The sequence below is a fragment of the Xyrauchen texanus genome, chromosome 18, assembly GCF_025860055.1.
Source record: "Xyrauchen texanus isolate HMW12.3.18 chromosome 18, RBS_HiC_50CHRs, whole genome shotgun sequence".
NCBI lineage: Eukaryota > Metazoa > Chordata > Actinopteri > Cypriniformes > Catostomidae > Xyrauchen > Xyrauchen texanus.
Window position 1 is genome coordinate 18,264,992 of NC_068293.1, and position 21,158 is coordinate 18,286,149.

Consider the following 21,158-nt stretch of genomic DNA (forward strand, 5'->3'; position numbering starts at 1 on the left):
ATGTAGTGTTTTTTTATTTTATTAAACATGCTACAGTATTACTACAATTGTTTCTGTCTCTGGTACAGATAATAACAGAGTGTAAGCTGTGCTGCCATGACTATTTTGGTCTCTGCCGCAGTTTTGCAACCCTCCGTGATGAGGAAATCAGGGCTAATTAAAGTGTACAGCATGCGGTCCGTAATCTGAGCTATCAAACACAGATCTTTTCCCGCGCCAACATGCCGCTTCATGCCGACCGTTTTCCACGACACCTAGGGAACTCTATGATAACATCTCACTATTAGAAAACCTCTTTCCCACTCCTGTCTGTCTGCAAGATGATTTTTAAGTGCCCCACTGAGCTAATGAGGCATTGAAGCTGCATAGTTGTTCCATCATGGGATAATTCAGTTGTCTTTGTTCTTTTCGAATTGGAGAGTAAGAGGGCATTTATGTTCAAAGAAATACATTCAAAGACATGTAAATCCACAGTTATGAAAGAAAAAAGGTTAAGGAAGTGGAATTTAGAAGATGTCATCTTTAGAATGTGCATATGTTCTAAAATAAAACAATTCTATACATTAAAGATTTATAGAGTTATGATCCTATGCTTGATAAAATGAAGCACACATTACAGCACTCAAATATGATTTTGCAAATGATCCTTTTACTGATGGAAGAATCACTGTTTTATGTGGTCAAAATGATGGATGATATGCACGTTTCACTTCTGATCTCACATACTGTCTGGATTTTCTTCATGGTTAAATTTGCGACAGTCATATTGAATAAAAGCAATAAATGAACCCTCTACAGTGTTGCCATATTCATTGTACATATTGCAGTATTAGAATTTAAAGGGTTTTACAGTAATAAATAATATTTGGGCCACATGGCATTTGATTTGCTCTCAAAGACCAGGGGTCACACTCAGGAAAGACGTGCTAAAGTGATTCAAAAATTGCTCTTGTGAGTATGAGCTGGGAGCTTTAGAACAATATTTAATTATAAATGAAAACAATTCACTCCTTTTCAGTTCGTAAAAGATGCAAGAGTATAAAAGTATCAAGTCAGGAAATTTAAGAGAAGTGAAACATTTTGTGAAATGAGAAAAGCTATTTGTATTTTTAGCATACTAAGTTATGGTGTTGAATTGCCATACTTGACAAATGGCAATTCTGTACTACAATGTGAGGTGATCAAAGAAAAAAAAAATGGATGAATGGATGCAATGGTGGAAGTATTTCATCATTAGAGCATGTGCACCATAGAGGGTTAAAACTCAAATTAAAAGCTGACAGCTCTGGTATTTTCCTCATGCTTTTTTCTTGTATTTTACAGAAATATTGAGGACAAACAAAGCATACAATTTGCAATTCAGAAAATAAAGCTATGACAAGCAAAATGACTAAAATCTATATCCATTTGAGATACCAGTCCAACACAAAAAGTAGGAAAAGAGTTCTTTCTGTATTAAGAGCTAAAATAAACAAATGTATCCTTCAAAGGCAAAATACACACACCTTTATATTGTCACATTTATACACTATTCACAGAATTGCACACTGAATTATAAACTAAATACAATGATAAACGGCTATCTTTATGTCAATATGGTCTTGGTGGTCATGTACGTGAGGCAAGACAATGGCGCAGGGTTATATCAGTACAATTAATTATCCATCTGATTCTTCACTTCGAGCATAACTGTGATCAGTCGCCCGTTATAAAGGAAGAAGTAAATGAATTGCCATGAACTATTTGGGATATGCATATGGAACCTGAGAATTCCACTATGGCATTTTGAGTAGTTCATTGTCACACTGACATATAGACTAGAATATAAACAAAAATTACACAAAGCATTTCTTCTGTTGATCTCTCATAGTGTTTTAAATGAAAAAAATAATCAGTACAAGGTAGACTCCAAAAACCTATTAAATTACCCTAAATTGTTTTTATTCAGATACATCTTCACTTCTCTAATATAGGACAAACACTCTATCTCTTAAAAGGACAGGAAAGAGTTTGATTACAGCCCAAAGTCACTGGCATGAATAGAGGTTTGCGACATGACTACATTTCAGTTTTTTGGCTTGAGTCCCCTCCGTCATGGTTTGTAAGTGCAATTTCCCACTATAATTAATGTTAATTAGAGCCTGAAAATGTGGATCTCTGTGGCAGGACCATGACAAAGGGTTTTTAACCGGCTGCCAGTTTCACTAAATCCACCTGTCCAATTAATTGTGCCCTCATGAGACATCACAAATTACTCTTTGAAATTATACACAAATCTCAATTTATACATAGAGCTTTTGTGAAATGCTAAATGACTAAATGGTAATTTGTAAGTGATGTATTTGCTGAATGATTTAACCCGATTGCACTAATCCTGACAACTGCATACACTCCACATAAAAATAGTTTTCACAATTTTGTGCTAATAATTGAGGCCAATAAAAAACACAAACTTACAAACCTACACAAAAACCTTGATATGAAAACAGGTGTTTCAAGTACAGTATATTTAATCCTCTGTAAGTCTGTGATATATTTGTTTGACATAGCAACATTTGAGTTTACATTAGGCTGACACATGGTGGTTTAGATGCCGCATCATTCTAAAACAGAAAAAAAAAATGTGCTTAGTCAACCATGATTAATTAATTCAGTGAGTGAAAGCATCCAATAACGGGATTAACGAGATAATAGTTATCTAGGTAATACTCGGCTTGTCATGTGATCTTAACATGACCGTGCTTATGTTGATGAGACCAGCAGCTTATGTTGAATAAAGCAACTTTTTCTCTAAAACTGATATGACTAGAGACTTCATCTCATGTGAGTGTACATAATTTTAAATCTATTCTTCAAAAATACTAAAAACACATCTCTTCCACAAGCACGTAACTAGTATACACTAATGGCACTTACTATTTAATAATATAAAAATTATAATTCCCTGTCTGTCTGTCTCTTCTGCTGTAGTTTCTATACTGCTCTAGCTACTCTTGGAACTTGGCAATGTTATCCTGCAGTTATTGTTGACTTTTATAAGACAATTTGCTTGTTATATTCCTATTTGTAAGTCATTTTGTATAAAAGCTAAATGAAGTGTAAATATACATGTACTATTCTACTATTACTATTTGCTTCTGTTTAGAAGTTTAGTACTTAGTAAAAAGAAAACAAATTCTGAATGCACTTTGAAACCTTCCTGTTTTTAGCCTGAAACTTCATGAAATCCTAAATAACAAATATTTGTATATGTTACAGAAGTAGGTTGGTTTCTGATTCAAGATCAATTGTTGGCAAATTGTGATGCTTCAGCTGTGATTTACATAGAAGCATGTAACAGCCACACTGTATTTTTAATGGTAACTTATAGGTTAAACCAAAAAATAATAATTAAAATATTTTCCCATTAAAATGTTGTGACTGCTGTTTCACATAAGACAGAAGTTGAAGCACATGCCAGTAGTTTAGCCTAGTGCAAAACATCTGGATTTATTCTAATTGCTACAAAATCAGATGGAACACGTGGTGAAAATGAGGTTCAATGCTGCAAGGTGCCATGTGGTTGACCATGCTGTTTAAATTCTCTTGAATATCACTGTCGAGGATTCAAACCTGATTTGACTTTAACCCGTGGAAGCGTATGGTGTGTCACTGTGATAATTGTAATCTGGGCAGATTTTTTGCACCAGTTTATAGTCAACACTGTAGAAGGCTATGTAGATGCATATGACTTTGAAGGGCTTAGAGCAGAGCCAGGAGACGTGACTCTGGGTCGACTCTTGGTAACACACATTGGACGGGTCAAAGCTGCAATGTGAAGTCTTTTTGCTGCGGTCCGTTTTCTGGTACTCTATACGGCAGTTGAAAGATTTAGAGTCTTTGGTCTCCAGAGTGGACTGCTGAGCCATCTCGAACTCTACCACCTTAGAGGGTGGCACTAGACTGACGGACACATTTCCCAGGCCTGTGGAATTGTGGCGGAAGTAAACACTGAACGTGCCGTTTCCATGGTCCACTATCTTCCCTGTAATGAGCAGATTCAATTTCACAGTCTTGATGTTGGAGTTGAAGTCGCCCCAGCCAAACATTTTTTTAAACTTGCCTGTTTTCACGATAGGTCTGCGTTTAGTCCTGCTCTGCATCTCTCTCACATCTGTCTGGTTAGATAACCAGTCCCAGGAGTCCTCTAGGTTTTCCAAATATGTTATCTCCCTCGTGTTGCTCTTGAACCCAGGAGATCCCCGGGCGAAGAGGCGCAGGGGGTTGAAGACACGAGGGCTGGCACCTTTGGGGGAGAGGTTCTCCCCATTATCAGCCTCCCCCCAGTCTGCAAGCCCCACCTCTGGAATATGTACTCTTCTGCATGTGACCTTCCAACAGAACAGAGGAAACACACAAACATGAGAATCTATGTACTAAGAAAGAAAAATCTAAAAGTATATCTCAAGAGATATTTCTCCACCACAACAATGAGATTATATGCAGAGTACATTGAAAGTCTCCTGCTTCTCACATTTTTCTCTTGAGAAAAAGACCTTAGTTATCTAACTTGACTCTCCACTGGTGTTTCAGAAGATATCTCAACAATGTAACAAAAGTATGCAATCAAAAGTCAGAGATTTCCAAAAGAAATTAACATTTATAATCAAATTATAAGAACTATGCTATCCACATTGATTGTATAGCTCTCTACTCTTTGTACTGTGTAATTATTTTGTTTCATTTGTGTCTATTTTTATTTCTCCTAAGGAATCAAACAGTAGAAGCAGCAGCTAAGACAACATGATACTTATTTCAAACAAAAAAATTAAAAACATGAATAAGAACCCAGGGAAGTCTCTTGAGCTGTGAAAGAGCTACCTCTGAGCAACACCATTTTCCACTGGGAAATCATTATGTATATAAGATATTTGAGTTTTTCTTCAAATTGAGGTTAGAATAAAAAAAAGAACGATGTTAATCTGTGCAACTGGACCATTCTTTTTTTTTCTCAGTACTATTACAATCACTCTTGAGAGCAAATCTATTCACATCATACCACAAAGCCATTAAAAATTATAATATTGAATTAGTGACAGATTGTGACTGACCAATCATGAATTACAGTTCTCTTGGTCTTTGTATTAAAGTCATTTAATATAATGAAACTTTTAGATCTGAAAAATATTAAAAGTTTTTTTTTTAAAACACAAAATTATTCCTGCAATACACTGAAGTGCTGATCCCACGTGCCAAATAACCTTTTTGCTCCAGGATTGAGTTCTGGTCCACTTAAGATAAAGTCTAAATAATTTGTAGAAATAAGGCAAGCTAGTTTTGCTGGTAATTAGCGCAGGCTGCCATCCTGAGGCACTGCTGAGAGGATCATTTGCTGAAGCAGATGTGAAAGTAGGGCTGTTTGAAATCACACAGACGAGCAACCCTGTATTTTCTCTATAATTACTAATTTTGCTGTAAGCTTAACAGCAGCATATAAGAATTCTGTCAGCAAAGAACTACAATCATGAAGACATTTTCCTTTAATAGAGTCTCAGCTTATTAAGACAGATGCATAGTGCATCAGTATTTTAGGGCCTGCGCTTTATCGAATATCTTTTATATATCAAATCATGTAAACATTTATGATTTTCTGTGCAAGCCTTTAAATGGGTGTAAAATGTTGTTGTCACATGGTGTAACACCTCAACAACATCACGCACCATTATAAATGATAGCCAATAATAGCCCAGTTACTTGAAAGTTCTTTGCATAATGTGAAATCAATGTGTCTTCCTTGGATTGAGGGAGCTGTTCATCTATCATTCTTCACATAGCTTAATTAAGACAATACCTTCAAGTAAAAACTGAGAGAGAGAGAGAGAGAGAGAGAGAGAGAATGCAGTGTAAATGTTTATAAGTATGGGTTGCAATGAAAGCAGCAGATGACATTGTCCAGCTACTGAGTAGTGGCTGACATATGGAGTTTTCAATGGCTGACGCCGGTGCCGATTAAAAGAGAGTGGGGTGGCCGATATGCATGTTATACAAGCTATTGTTTAATTGTAGCACGGTACACATATACACTGTAATTAAACAAACATTGTTTTTTTTTTTTTACTTATAATTAATAACAGAAACTGCATTATTATACACTGACATTGGCAGCTGGTAGTTTTTTTAAACTGACAGGATGAGCAAACACTTTTGTTGATTGGCAAAGCAGTCATGGTCATCGGCTAAATAGGAAAATCACTCAATTGCCAATATATCAATATATTGGTCAATAATTACCTCTGACAGGGCAATCACATAAGCAAGTTTTTGCCTGCATCAGGAAACCGTCATGGACAGAATGGTCTCTCCCCAGTTCAGATGATTTCTCCCCAGGCACAGCAATCTTCAGATATTATTGCATGCTTCACCACAATAAGTTTTATTAGAAATATATTAGTTTAGTTACATTACACATGTCGATATTTTAGGTCCTCTAACCAAATGGTTCTCAACCAGGGGGTCGGGACCCACAAGGGGGCCTCAAGATCTCTGAAAATTATTTTAAATAAGGTAGATTATTATAATTTATATTTAATTATTTTAATTCAACTTACTAAAAATGCTAATAAATGTATTAACTCCCTTGAACAGTTTACTTTTTATGAAGGCATACAGTTCAAGTCATTTCTGGAATTACAGAATTGATCATGATTAATTGTTTAATCTATTGATGCTAGTAGATTCTTACATTAAAAAAAACTTTAAAAAACAAGCTTTGCCATCATTACAGTAGAAGTATCAGAGGAAATATCTTATAATAGGCATTTCTTATAATATATACATCTAATAGCATACAAAGGGGGCCTTTGAATATTTTCTCCGACAATAAGGGGCCTTGGAATCAAAAGGTTTGGGAACTACTGCCCTAACCCTAAACTGAACCACTTTTCCTCAACATATAACATGTAGCAAGCAGATACATTTAGTTACAATATTTTAGTTACATTACACTATTAAATACATATTTTTGAGCACCTAGCCCCACCCTAAACCTAAACCTAACCAATTCTCAACAATATAAAAGATGTAACAAGCAGATAAAAGTAGTCACAATAATTAATTCCAGGAAGAGTGAAACTTCTTAAGTTTAAAATTTTAATCTGTTTCTCAAGCAAAGCTATCACACAGCCTCGGAGTACCCCGAATACAGTGCACAAATATAGGTTTATTTTTATGATAATTTTTATGATGCTTTCCTTATTTTTGAGCCGTAGCTCGAACGCTCTGTAAACTCCATTTGGCAAATGTGCCATTTTTTTTAAATAATAAAGCAATGAGTAAATGATGATAGAACTTTCAATTAATTTCAATTTAAAATGTAGCCCTGGGTAATGTAATTCTCCAAAATGAGTTGAATACGGCACCAGATTGACATAAAAAAATACAAACCAATTGTGACGTATTGGTGATGCAGGCAAAAAAGTGCCTATATGAATGTATCGTTACGAGGGTGTGTTTGCCTCTGAGAATACACTGAGAGTAGATAAAACTCCGTGGCAATATGGAAAAGATTTCTGACTGCCTTGAAATACATTTATTCACCTTCAATTTCCACTGGTCTGTACATCGTTTGGTACAACAGAGTGCACATGCAGTATCTCGGTCTAGCTCTTGGTTGTCGCTTCATTTTTCAATGACTTCACAAGACAAGATGAATACTGCTCACATTTAGAGAAAGTGTGGCAAGAGACAACTTCAGGTAAAGCAGGAAGGAGATGATAATGCTAATGAGGAAGCAGTTAAAGATGATGAACAACTGGGGAAATTGCTGTGACAAGTGGAGGGATCACATGCAAAATAAAACGCTTTACTGCCTGGAGAGAAAAAACATAAAAGGTTTTGCTGACACTCATTCCCAATCCTTTCCCTCTATCCCTCACTCTCTCTCACAGTTTCTTACAAATAGAGTAGCAGTAATTCTACACATATTTGGTGATATGTTTGATGTCTAACTCAAGGGGAGGACTGAAGCTTTGACTTTGGAATAGGTAAATCATGCATTTTTTGCTAGGGGTAATTCTAAGGACATTAATTAATACTTTAAATTTTAATTAAAATTTAAAATAGACAGATGTACAGCTTTTAATTTTCTTCTTTCCTAAGCAGAATTTATAAAGTCATGCATTAGATGGCAAAATCACAACCCAAGTTGCATTTGCAAACAAATAAATCAGCAGTTACTTTTAACTATGGTCCTGATGTTATTTTTACTGGATGTAAGATAACAGTTTCCCCCTAAATCATACAGGTGTCTTAGAAGAATAGAAAAAAATTCATCACATTAACTATAGACATGCTCTACTGATCCATTGACTGTCCTGATCATATGTACCCCTAAATCAATAATAAAAAAAGCATAACATTTTATTTAGCATAATGAAAATGAAGCCTGTATTTAAAACAATTAAGATTTTTTTTTTTTGCTTTGTGAGATTATTTTCAGGAAACTTAAATACATCTTGTCCCCCGGTTATCATTACCCTAACATGTTCAGATGTTTCACTTTTCACATTATTTTCAATGATGATTCACATCACTGTATTCATTTTATTAAACAATGCTGTTGTACAATTCTTTTTAAAATTAAAGTCAGCAAAAATGAAAGGCAGAACAAGATATTTAAAATTTTAAATAATACATAATTTTACCCATGATGTGTTTGACTTTTGTACAATAAAATGTATTGGTACTGTGATGAGTTCCTTCATAATATTCAATGTAACAGCTTAGTCCTGAATAAAACAAAACAAAACAAAAAAACATTTAAGGTCAAGCCAACTTAAACCATCAAAGCAGACACTAAATTGTATAAATCTCTGATAAATATCGGTTCCCATTTTTTATATCTATAATTTTATAATGTATTGTACAAAATGTCAGTCACCGATAACAAAAGCCAGCCCATTTTCGAAGTGACAGCATCATAACATGACATCCACAAAGTGAGAGATGAATCAGTCTTGACGTTCATCTGTAATGAGCATTATAGAGCAAGCTGTCTGCCAGTCCCTGGGGTGGACATATCTTTTACGGCTTGACATAAAGGTAATTGCTGTGGTGACCAGAACTAGCCCTCAAGAAAGTTATTAAGAAGTCAGGGACATCTCAGTGGCGGATCATGGATGAGGATGCTGTTAAAATGCATTTGCTTCATCTGGCAGTACCACACCTCTGATGGCTGTGATGGCTCTCCAGCCCCAGGGTGTGAATCTGTTTGCTGCTCCTTGTCATTTTTTTCCATTTCTCTTTCTTTTTCTGTCTCTCTTTTTTCAGCCCCAGAGATATTTGCTCAACATGGAAGTGCAGTTGTAATTAGTAAATTTTGAAGAATTTACACCTATTTTCAATTCTACATTCTATTTCTTTTTTATGATTATTATTTTATTTTTTGTGGGTTTTGCCTTTAATGTGCAAGACCATGGGAATGTCTAAAGTAAGAGATGTGGGAATGGGATTGGGAGACTTAAAATTGAATGCCTCTAATGTGTCAAGAGTATGTGCATTTGCCATAGCTCCAAGTATATATTCTTAGATCACCTAAACCTAGTACTCTGACTTTCTTCTCAAACAAAATACAGTAAAACGTACTTATTACAACGTTTTTCAGCCTGTACAACTTAATTATGGATGTATTTATTACATGTTACAAATATTAAGGACAAAAAGTCCCTTCAAAACTTTATTTTACTAAGTAAATATGTTTCACTACAGTTTTCAAATATCGTTTCTGCCTCCGTTCCTGCCATGAAAATGTAATACAAATAATGATCAGCTACACCAGCATCTCATTTATAAACAAACAACACAATGGTTCAGGCCCAAATTTTAAGGTAGGTGCTATTTACAGCAGAAAACTGCACCCAATGTAAATATTAACATAAACGAATTGCATTTGTCTACATTCAGTATATGTAATAACATTTTTGATTCCTTGATTAAAATATACTGTACAGAATATATATATAGGTGTGTGTTCATTTAAAATAAACGCCTCTCAAAAGGTCTGATGCCACACCCACTGTCTGTCAAGAATTGTAAATTTTACTATGCACATATACAGTAAGAGCTTTTTTTTTTTTGTTATTCCAGCCAAGTCACCCCTGATTCAACATGACAATTGCTTGTTAAACAGTACAGAACATGTCTTGATTTTTAAGTGAGAGAAGCAGCAGCAGCCTCTTCAATAGTCCAGTCTATTCCACCATTCCTTCCCAAAAGTCTGCTTTGTAAACCCTACCACAAAGATTCTGTCTTCCCCACTTTCTCTCTGTGTCTTTTTATACAGTCACCCCCCCTCCCCTCCCCTCCCCTCTGTGGTATTACAGGGCATTTCATTTGTAATGATTCACACAAAGAGCAGTTTCAAGAGAAAGGCCCCAAAGGCCTAGAGGAGGCAGGTGGGGCCTGAGTCTACACACGGCAGCAGAATAGATTGCTACCCTGATGGGTGAAACAGCCTCACACCCGAAAGTCATCACTCTTAATCAAGGGCTGGCCTGCTAACAAATGACAGGTGTTCAGTGGAGAGGATCACAAGGAGAAATCCTCACCCTGTCGGGACTGTTCTCTGCACTATATGCTGTGTTGCATGTCTAATGCCATATAATCCCCCCTGTCATTAACACCTGACCCTTACAGCACCAAACACTCATGCATGGCTGCCTCAGTCACCAGCCCCTCAAATAATTTGGTTAGAATTGTAGCCAATAGCTGCTCACTGTCTTGGAGGTACATTCTCTTTCAATGATTAGCAATTAAAATGATGTAAGGCTAATTAAATGCATGCTAATCATTTTTTTTTTTCTCAAAAATGTTTAAAGGTATTTGGACATTGATATAAAATGTATGGATTTCATTGCATTAGATAATGAAGTATCAAAACAAGTGGCATATGCAAACACTTTTCTATGGCATTTTTGCGATTACTTGGCTCAGATGGAATCTGCCAGCCTGCAGACTTTGTTCACATTTTCTATGCCGATTTTGTGGGAAAATCTGCAGAATTATTTGGAAGGAATTAAAGCATAGTCAAGTCTCTGCAGAGTTCTGGGCATGCAGATTCTGTCTGTGCCTGTTTGTATAACGCAGTACTTTTTAGTGGCTGTATGAATTCAATTCCCCTCAAATAACATTTAAAAACCAATGTCCAAATACCTGTTGTCTATATTTTGAACTGTATATCTATATTTATAAAAATAACTTGCAAATGTGATGTGAGGCAAATTAAGAACTAGAACATTTGTATGGAAACTCTACATATAGTTTACATATACATATATTCATATACATATACACTCACCTAAAGGATTATTAGGAACACCTGTTCAATTTCTCCACTTCATCTCCACTACAAATAGGAAAAAGAGGCTACAATTTGCAAGAGCTCACCAAAATTGGACAGTTGAAGACTGGAAAAATGTTGCCTGGTCTGATGAGTCTCGATTTCTGTTGAGACATTCAGATGGTAGAGTCAGAATTTGGCGTAAACAGAATGAGAACATGGATCCATCATGCCTTGTTACCACTGTGCAGGCTGGTGGTGGTGGTGTAATGGTGTGGGGGATGTTTTCTTGGCACACTTTAGGCCCCTTAGTGCCAATTGGGCATCGTTTAAATGCCACGGCCTACCTGAGCATTGTTTCTGACCATGTCCATCCCTTTATGGCCACCATGTACCCATCCTCTGATGGCTACTTCCAGCAGGATAATGCACCATGTCACAAAGCTCGAATCATTTCAAATTGGTTTCTTGAACATGACAATGAGTTCACTGTACTAAAATGGCCCCCACAGTCACCAGATCTCAACCCAATAGAGCATCTTTGGGATGTGGTGGAACGGGAGCTTCGTGCTCTGGATGTGCATCCCACAAATCTCCATCAACTGCAAGATGCTATCCTATCAATATGGGCCAAAATTTCTAAAGAATGCTTTCAGCACCTTGTTGAATCAATGCCATGTAGAATTAAGGCAGTTCTGAAGGCGAAAGGGGGTCAAACACAGTATTAGTATGGTGTTCCTAATAATCCTTTAGGTGAGTGTATATACATATATATTATACACAAACACTTTCTAAACACATAAAATCACTTGAAAAAAATAGAGCATACCCTGAAAACATATTTATACAAAATTTCTCCTTTTATTTCAATTAAACAGGTATTGCTTAATATGGTGAGATGGAATCATATTGTAGTTAAGCATAACATATATATATTTGGAAATTTGGCCACTATACTGTATCTAGACTTTTTGGCACTTAAGTGTCAAAAAGCCTAGATACAGTATAGTGGCCAATATATATATATATGCATAACATATATTAATGTCAATTTCACTAGATATCACAAACTGATTAGCTTTTACAAACAGAGTACAATAGACCTTTATGGAACTATTTTAAAAATTATTTTTAACCCATTACACTCAAGATGCTTTTTAGTGGATGTATGTCAGTTTCCCTCAAAGTGTGATTTTGGCATGTTTTAACTAATGTTTGAAAATCAGAATGTGAAAATACGTTTGAAAATCTACTGCAATGTTTTATCACTTAAAACCTTTGTGATTGAAAGGTTGTTATATCATGCATTACAATTATTGCCACTTGCTTTGATATTTTTTTTAATCTAATGCAATGGCATTCAAACATTTTAAGTATGTCTCAAAATTAAAATACCTTCTAAACTATAAACTACAGTTTTGACCAAATATACTTTTTTCAGATTTGTAGGATTAGGCTGTTGTGAAAAAGCATCAAAGGCCAACATAGAGGGAGTTATACAAGGTGTTTTTGTATTTCATTACACATCATAATCTGTTAATAAGGCCAAGGAGGACCTTTAGGTGAGGAGTTATTCTTTTCTCCTTTAATACCTGTCAGTATGGTCCTTTGTTCCACACTCTGCTGGTGGAGCTATCATCCCATCAACACCTCCACAATCCCATTATCCACATCTGATCTTTGTTCCTCCAAATGTGTTTGACATTTCCTCAGCAAGAATAACAGTGATGATCACAAGGAGCATGCAAAAACAACACAGGAGAGAAAATATCTACATGCATGAAAAAAACCTTCTCTCTTGAAAAGAAAAAAGGGTATACCACTTTAGACTTTCTGATTGAGAACACTTCTGATGTTCTGTTTGAAAGGTTGCTTTGTACACATGCTTAATTTCACTCTTTGCTTTGGATGAAGATCATACAAACGTAAATAGTGAAAACCATGCTTGTGAGGCCAGATGTAGCCAGACTTACCTCTGTCAGTGCAGTGTTAGTACTGACAGTACAGATGTCTCTGCACTTTGATTTGGAATGAGTTCTAACTGTTTTTAGACTTTTTTGAAGACAATGAATCAGCAACAGCCACAACAAAAAAAAAGACTTTGTTGGTTTCTCGGAGAGATGAAGGACAGAAAACACTACATCAGAGTGACATAATGAGAGAGAAAGGGTTTAACTGAGGGATAAAAAAACTGAGGGATAGGTGAGGAAAATACTATGATGACGATCGTGACATTTGTGCAATTAATCTTCTGTTGTTGTTTTTTTTAGATGCTTACTGGGTAGTTTGTAAACACTTATTCTTAAAGCTGCTTTGGAACCATATGAATTGTGACAACTACTTGATTGATTTTAACTGAATTGAATAATGATTCAATCTCAAAATTGTTACTAAAACTTACTGTTAATTCACCCAAACATTTACTCACTGACTTTCTTCCATGGAAAAAAATAAGGAGATGTTAGGCACTAGAATTACATTTTATATAAAAATATATATATATATTAATAATAATATAAATGAGTGAAGCGTCGACATTCTTAAAATGACCCCTTTTGGAAGGACATCGCATGTCAGAAGTATTATGTAAGTTAAAAATGCCTGGACATAACTTTTTGGGTGAACTATCCCAGTATAAGTCCAGTATATTTATGTTATTCAGCAACGTAAATGTTTTAGTTGACATTTTTACTCACACAGTAGACTTGAATGTAAGACTTTGACAAATCAAATGAATAAAATAAATAAATGACCTCAGGTTGACAAGTACATGACCACAGCTCATAAATTACCAACAAAAATGATAGTCTCTGTCATGCACACCAGGCCACACACATCAATCATGATATTAAGCTTGAAATATACAGACTTATCCTTGAGTCCAGAAACATTCTGAAATGACTGTTTCTACAGCCCATTTTCTAACATACCAATGAAAAAGCATTGGTTTTAAACTATAGCTTAAAAAGATAAACTTTGACTCAAAATACTCAAACTGTGTGTTGTCTGTGTTTGAAACTCATAAAAGATTAAACCTTATTTCAGAGTAACAATCTGCAGTTAGTTACTTTTTTTTTTTTTTTTTTTTCTGATTCCTAAGTAAATTAATTAAAACTAATATTGGAATTCCATTTTAATATAAAACTTTAAAAAAAATTGACATCAGGAGAGATTCCCAAGGGCCAAAATTGTGCTAATTTAAGTGAGAGAAGCAGCTAATTCTATTATCAATTAATCACTAAAGCGAAAATATTAATAATAATGTGGTGAGTGATGAGAATCGTGAGATATACACTCCCAACCAAACCTTTTTTTCCCACATAAAATTAACAAGCATGAGAAACAGAAGCCTCATACTATAGCCAACGTCCATTCTTGTAGCAGACAATATTGTTTTTGAGGGATTACTGAGGCCAGGCTTCTGGAAAGCAACAATGACCCCAATATAGGCACAGATACACATCACTGGTGTATAAGCCCTGCACTAATAATGCCAATCTAGAGCGAAATGCTCATATTTACAGATCCAGAGAAAAACCTCATGTAATCTCTCTCACAGGAATTTCAAGGTTACTGGACCTACAAACACACTTCACGAGTCCATTCTGGCACTCCTCTCATTTGGTGTCCTTAGCCCAATTCTGATCACGCAATGTAAGTTCACCCCTCACATGGCAAATCCAGCGAGGGGTTGATGTGAAGACTCGGGCTGCAGCAGGTTCTGAAGAATATAAAAAGCATTTTTATTGTCCGGAGGGACGGGTTTGTGAAAGAGACGAGGGCCTTATCACAGCCCAGCAGCTCTGTAATTCGCCTCCGTGATACAGCACCAGAGCGGAAAATACACGGCTGGCACAATCCAAAAACGGATTAGTTTTTCTGACATAAGCTTCCTCAAAAACTAATCAATCAGGCCATGCGGCATTATCAGAGGCATAAGATTAAAGTGTGGCTCCTAATCCTAGCACTGTAAATTTTAGCAAATTCTCCACCGCTAGTTTTCCTCCATTAAATATATAATGAAATCAAACCTAATTGCGCACAAAGAGAGCAGGAGCATTAGACGACCTCACGATAGGGAATTCACTGCAAATTATTATTCTGGCTTTAAATTTGCTCTCCATAAACCATTTCAGTCTGTATTCAAATGTGCCCTCTGAGTAAAGATTTTTCTGAGGAAGACTTTCAAATTAAATAACTGTGAGTACTCTATCAAAATAACAGAAATTAGCAAAGGTTCTCTAACTATTGGCATTCTTGACCTTTGTGTGAACACCATGTTCAGTTTATACAAACGAAAATGAGACTGTGTGGTACAGACTTGTGCAGGAACAGTACAATCTATTCAATGAGTTGTCCTGTACTCTTCAGTTGAAGCAACACTGAAAATTTCCAGTTGACATAAAACTCTGGAAAACATTGATAGTGAAAAGTAGACATGACACTGGACATTAGGACAGAACAACCTAATGAATGGACTGTACATCTGTCCCTCACAGTGTTGTTTTGGCCTCAAACCAAATTATTTGAGTTTCTTGTATAGTGTCAAGTCCATTGTTTCTTCATCCCTTCTTTTAATCAACAGAGAGGCACTCTGTAAAACCTTTAGCATAGATTGATAACCATTATGCTCTCCTGCTGCATGAACAAGTGCAAAGCACAACGGCAATTGACAGAGGGGTGTGAAAGAGAGCAGTGCTCTGGCAGTAAAGGCCAACTGCACTGGACTTCAGCCATGCAGAGAACAATAATTATCCAAAGATGAGAAATGAAAGAAAATGTGTTTAAACAATGGAGTCATGGGGTAGTTCTCAAGTGGATTTAGTGCTGATCACATTGTTCCATGCCCTGCTATCAGAGGTGGAATGCAGCAGATGTCATGGAATGAATAGTTACTTGTGTGAAGGCTCTGACCCTCTTATCTGTCCCCAGGGAGCAGCACAGATGCTGAGCAACTTCTCCAGTATTTGAATCACTGCATGTGTTTGCTTGTGTGTGTGTGTGTGTAGTGTGTGTGAGTGAGTCTGTAGGGACTCTAATCCATTGGGAGAATGCCTTTGGAGGATAGTACAAAGGTGAGGATGTACTTACTCATTGCCAGAATGCTATTCCCAGAGGTACGGTTTCTCAAGAGTGTAACGCTGAAGGACTTACAAATCACAAAAGTTCTGTGTGCAAGATTGGACTCCATTAATCAATCTTACTCAAAATTATGTTTGTATGTATTCCATGACATTGCTTTAGAATTGTTGTAGTGTATCTGACTACCTAAGTACAATTTAATACTTAAAGAAATAAAACATGCCAAAATCAAAATAAATAATACACATTAAAAATATTAATCCATCAATTATCTATCATTATAAATAAGATTTAATATATTTACACTGAATCTAGACTGAATAGAGGTTTTTACCAATATTACACTATTTTGTTTCTCCTGCTATCCACCACCACTTGCAAATTGTGCATCTAATGAAGAATATTTCTTGCAATATCTGACATAAATTTATTTTAGCAACAAAAACAGCATACATTTTTAACTTCCTGAGAAATGCAACATTTATAGAGAAGTTTTTTGTCACTATTACTAAATGTTTGTGGTAAGAATGTGCTTTGTGGTCATTTTCTGGTAAGAAAATGCATTGCATTATATGTGTAAACAACTCAATGTATTGTCTCCATTGCATAGTTTAATAAAATCTAATAATTTAATAAGATCTATGATATATGTCCTGGTAATTATAATCTTTAGTGTTTTATTAAAAGTACACGGTTCCACACCTATACGTCTTCCTTAATGTCAATGCAGTTAATGGCACGGTGCACAAGATAAATAAAAAGTTGCAAGCAAATATAAGAAAGGCTATTCATAAATAGTCAACAATCCACCAGAATGATGAAGCTACTATAGTTAAACTAACGAAAAAGGGGTTAAACATTTTTAAACTATTAGAATGATGTTCAATACATGCTTGATGGTTTCAAATTGCTAAAAGTTTACACATAATTGGACACATTTTTCATACATATGAAAATGGGAAGGATAGGACTCACCTTGTGCAAACAGAACAGTAGCAAAACAGCTGAAAGAATTTGCATCTTGACCTCAGAAAATTGTCTTCGGCTCTTATTTAAGGTGTGAGAGGGAAATATCCAGTTCACAAGGTTTAGGACAAGAAGGTGCCATTGCGCTCAACTACCTAAATGCAACATAAATGCATTTATCAATAGGATATTGTCTGAAGTTTTGAATGACATCGTGAACAGATAAACTAAAGTCTTTGCTTACCCTTGGCAAAAGGTGTTGATCATGTTGAAAAGTGATGGTCAGCAGGGTTTATGGCGGTCTCAGGCGTCAGTATATTGATAAATGTTGATTTCGGTACAGGAAAGCAGGTTTTAAGAATAGGTTTTAATTGGAAAGTAATGTCCGAGTGACTCAGCGATGCCTCACGAAACGCGCCGAGTCCAAACAGTGTGAAGAAGCGAAGCTTCGCAGCATGTCGCGTGATTGATGCGGCTCCACGTTCCTCCTTGTGTCTTCTTGTTTATCGCAGTTTGTTCTGATTAAAGTTCCCTACACCCCACAGGTAGAGTAAATCTTTTACAAAAAGCTTAACATCTTAATTTGTTCGTCTGTGGTGTGTTTTGCGAGCGTGTGTGTGTGTGTTGTGACGTGAGAATCCCTCTTTGAAGTGCTCTTCAGATTTAGCGCCTGTGAGGGACTTAGTATTTAGCTAGACGTCAAGTTTTTAACTCATTGTAGACCCGTGTCTGCTTTTTCCTCTCTCTTTTCATATGTTTAAGAGACACAACTAAATAAATACCGACAGCATAACTAAATCATTAATTGTTAAGTTAGATTTTTTTTTTTTTTTTATCACGCGATAATAAGAAAACATATCCAGAATGGTAGAAAGATCGAACAATACAATTTTAAGCATGTCATATATATATATATATATAGGCCTATATAATTATTATTATTTTTTTTTTAAAATAAGAGCAAAATGGTGCCTTGCTCAGGAAGTCCATTCAAAAATAGTAAAGCGATAGCCTAGTCTTGTTTTATGTGCCCATTTTATTTATATATTCTAATGTATGAGAACTATTTAGTATTAGATAATAACACTGGAGAGAGGCACGTTATTTATTGATGAATATCAGAAATGTAGTGCAAAACAGCAGCAACATAAAAAGAACATAAAATTACAGTTGCACACACAAAATTAAGCAATGACATGTCGTACGTGTTTGCATTACTGGAGCAGCCTAAATGCAATTAAACTGTGAGCAGTGCAACACCAATGCAGTTCGGGAATGCGTGAAGATAAACGTGTCAATAGCACCACCACGTGTCTAAAAAAACCCCTCAAAATATCAGGTTCCAACCATCTGAGAACTCAAGTGATTATTGTAAGCCTAGTCTAGTAAAGGGTCGACTTTATGTTCTACTTTATGATCCCGCGTATAAAGTAATAGTATTAACGTTAAAGGTAATAAAGACTCTGACTTTATTGACGTTCATTGCCCAAAGTAAACATTTTGAATGCAACAAAAATGAATGCCATACCCAAACTCCGAAAGATTTTTACAAAAATTGCAAGCATGCAATGAGATGTGCACAGAGTTGCATACAGCAGTGAGTCTTACAACTCTAGGATAAATGTGTAAATTGCACCACAATGTGTCAATATGATGGTCACAATATTATCTTAATTTATGATCTTAAATGTATTATGCACTGTTTTGTAAGCAAAAACACAGCAATTTGTGTATTTGTAAACAAAATAAAATATAGCTGCAAGCAGAAATCACAGGGCTAAGCACCAACATGGCAACCACTGCACAACACTAAGCACAGATGACGAACTTAACAAACACACAACATTCCAAGTCATATCAGAATAGTGTAGATTCAAACCTATGCCTTTCTGTTCCACAAGTCAATGCGCTTTCCACTGCACCACAGAGCCACATAACAAGTGGAAAATGAATCACTACCAAGCACAACAATCAATTTTGTATTGATATAACTTTTCAACAGAGATCAAAATCAGTATTTGATTATGGGAAAATGTTTGCAACCCAGTAAGCACAATACAAAATCACCAGAACTATAGAAGTTTCAACTGCATGACTTGCAAAGGCTGAGCCACAGGGATTGAACCCACAATCTTTGTAACTATAGTTTTTAAGTATTCAACACACTAAGCCACTCGTGGCAACTTTCCACTGCACGTTACAGTTCGACTCGACTCTACTCGATTTACTTTTCTGAGCTTACTTTTCCACTGCTGTTTAGTGCCACCTCAACGTGGATGGGATTATAGGCTGATCATCATAGTTACGCCGTCTCTACTGCCATGATATCATCTTAGACACGACACAAATATTACTGACATGACTCAGGCATAGACAGAGACTCTGGAATGACCTCTGTGGTCGGGGGCAAGATCTGAGACTCGGAAACTATCTCCGTGGTCATGGAACATGGGCAGAGACTTGGAAACGTCCTCTGTGGTCGTGAATATGGGCAGAGACTTGCAAATGACCTCCGTGGTCCTGAACACAGGCTGAGACTCAGAGACGAAATCCCTTCTCCTCCTCTTCTGTGAGGCCAAAGTTGGTGGTGCTGGCTCTGGGACAGATGAGGCTGGCAACGTTGGCTCATTGACTTTGGCAGACATGGGCGTTGGCTCGTTGGCCATGGCAGGCATGGGCTCATTGGCAATGACGTGGGATGCTGGCTTGGGTGTCATGACGAGGAACTCTGGCTCAGTATCCACCTCCCCCACAGTGAACGTGCAACCGATGATCTGCAGGGCAAGGTCGATATATTGGCCCAGATTGAGGGGACTGCGACCACCAGGCATCAAGGATGAGACAGACTTACTCAGTCCAAAGCAAAACATTTCCTTGAGGGCAACTTCATTAAAGTCCACTTGGCTGGCCAGAGAGCAGAAGTCCATCACATAGTTCTCCAGGGGACAGAGGCTCAGAAGCCAAACTGCTGGGCCCATTGTGAGGTGGAGTATTCTGTAACGTTGCTGAACGAAGAGACAATGATGATAACGTGAAGAATCCAAGTTCAGTTAATTAAACAAAACGTGAATTCCAAAAACCCTAACAATAAACAAGAACTAAACATGAACTTGACTAGAACTTAGCTTGACTATAACTAGAACAAAACAACCATGTTACATTAACAATACTCCACAAAGGACAATGGCAAACATGTGTGCTTAAATACACTGACATGGGTAACAAGTTAACAAGTTAACAGGACCATCAATGAAAATTCAAGACTGATAACAAAATAACAAGACAATAAAACATGAACCAATAATAAGACAAGACTAAAAAACAAAGGAACCAATGAGAAAAAACTAATTAAACATGGCGGGAAAAGGATAATGACATGACTAGACAAGGAAGTGAACAAATTTCAAAATGAAGGACCTGAAGACATAACTAACTTTTCAAAATAAAAGAGACGAAAAACAGGAACCAACAGAATAAACATGACAATTCCACTACAGTTACAATTAAAATAATTGGTAATTAGAATAGAGTTACATTCGAAAAGTATTTTGATTACTGAAGAGATTAGTTTGCATTTTATTGTCATTTGTTTCATTTAATATTTAGTCTTTTCAGATGGAAAACATTTATACATATAAACTATGCGATCCGAATCAATTTGAACAGATGCAAAAAACGTTCTCATTACATTCATACGAGCAGACAGAGAAGTACGTTTGAAGTAAGTTTGGAGCAGAAGAAATAGAAATAAACCTTGTGTAAATTGTTTTCTATTTCTAGCCATTTTACATGCACT

General features: G+C 36.2%; 1 protein-coding gene across 1 annotated transcript; it reads right to left on the reverse strand.

The window, feature by feature from the left end:
• Positions 1 to 1,468: 1,468 nt before the first annotated feature.
• Positions 1,469 to 13,641, reverse strand: LOC127658869 (neurexophilin-2). The gene is made up of 2 exons (XM_052148406.1): positions 12,907 to 13,641; positions 1,469 to 4,370 (listed from the first exon to the last, which is right to left on the reverse strand). Exon 2 carries the CDS (start codon positions 4,140 to 4,142, stop codon positions 3,624 to 3,626), a length of 519 nt encoding a protein of 172 aa, XP_052004366.1. The 5' UTR covers positions 4,143 to 4,370; positions 12,907 to 13,641; the 3' UTR covers positions 1,469 to 3,623.
• Positions 13,642 to 21,158: the final 7,517 nt, after the last annotated feature.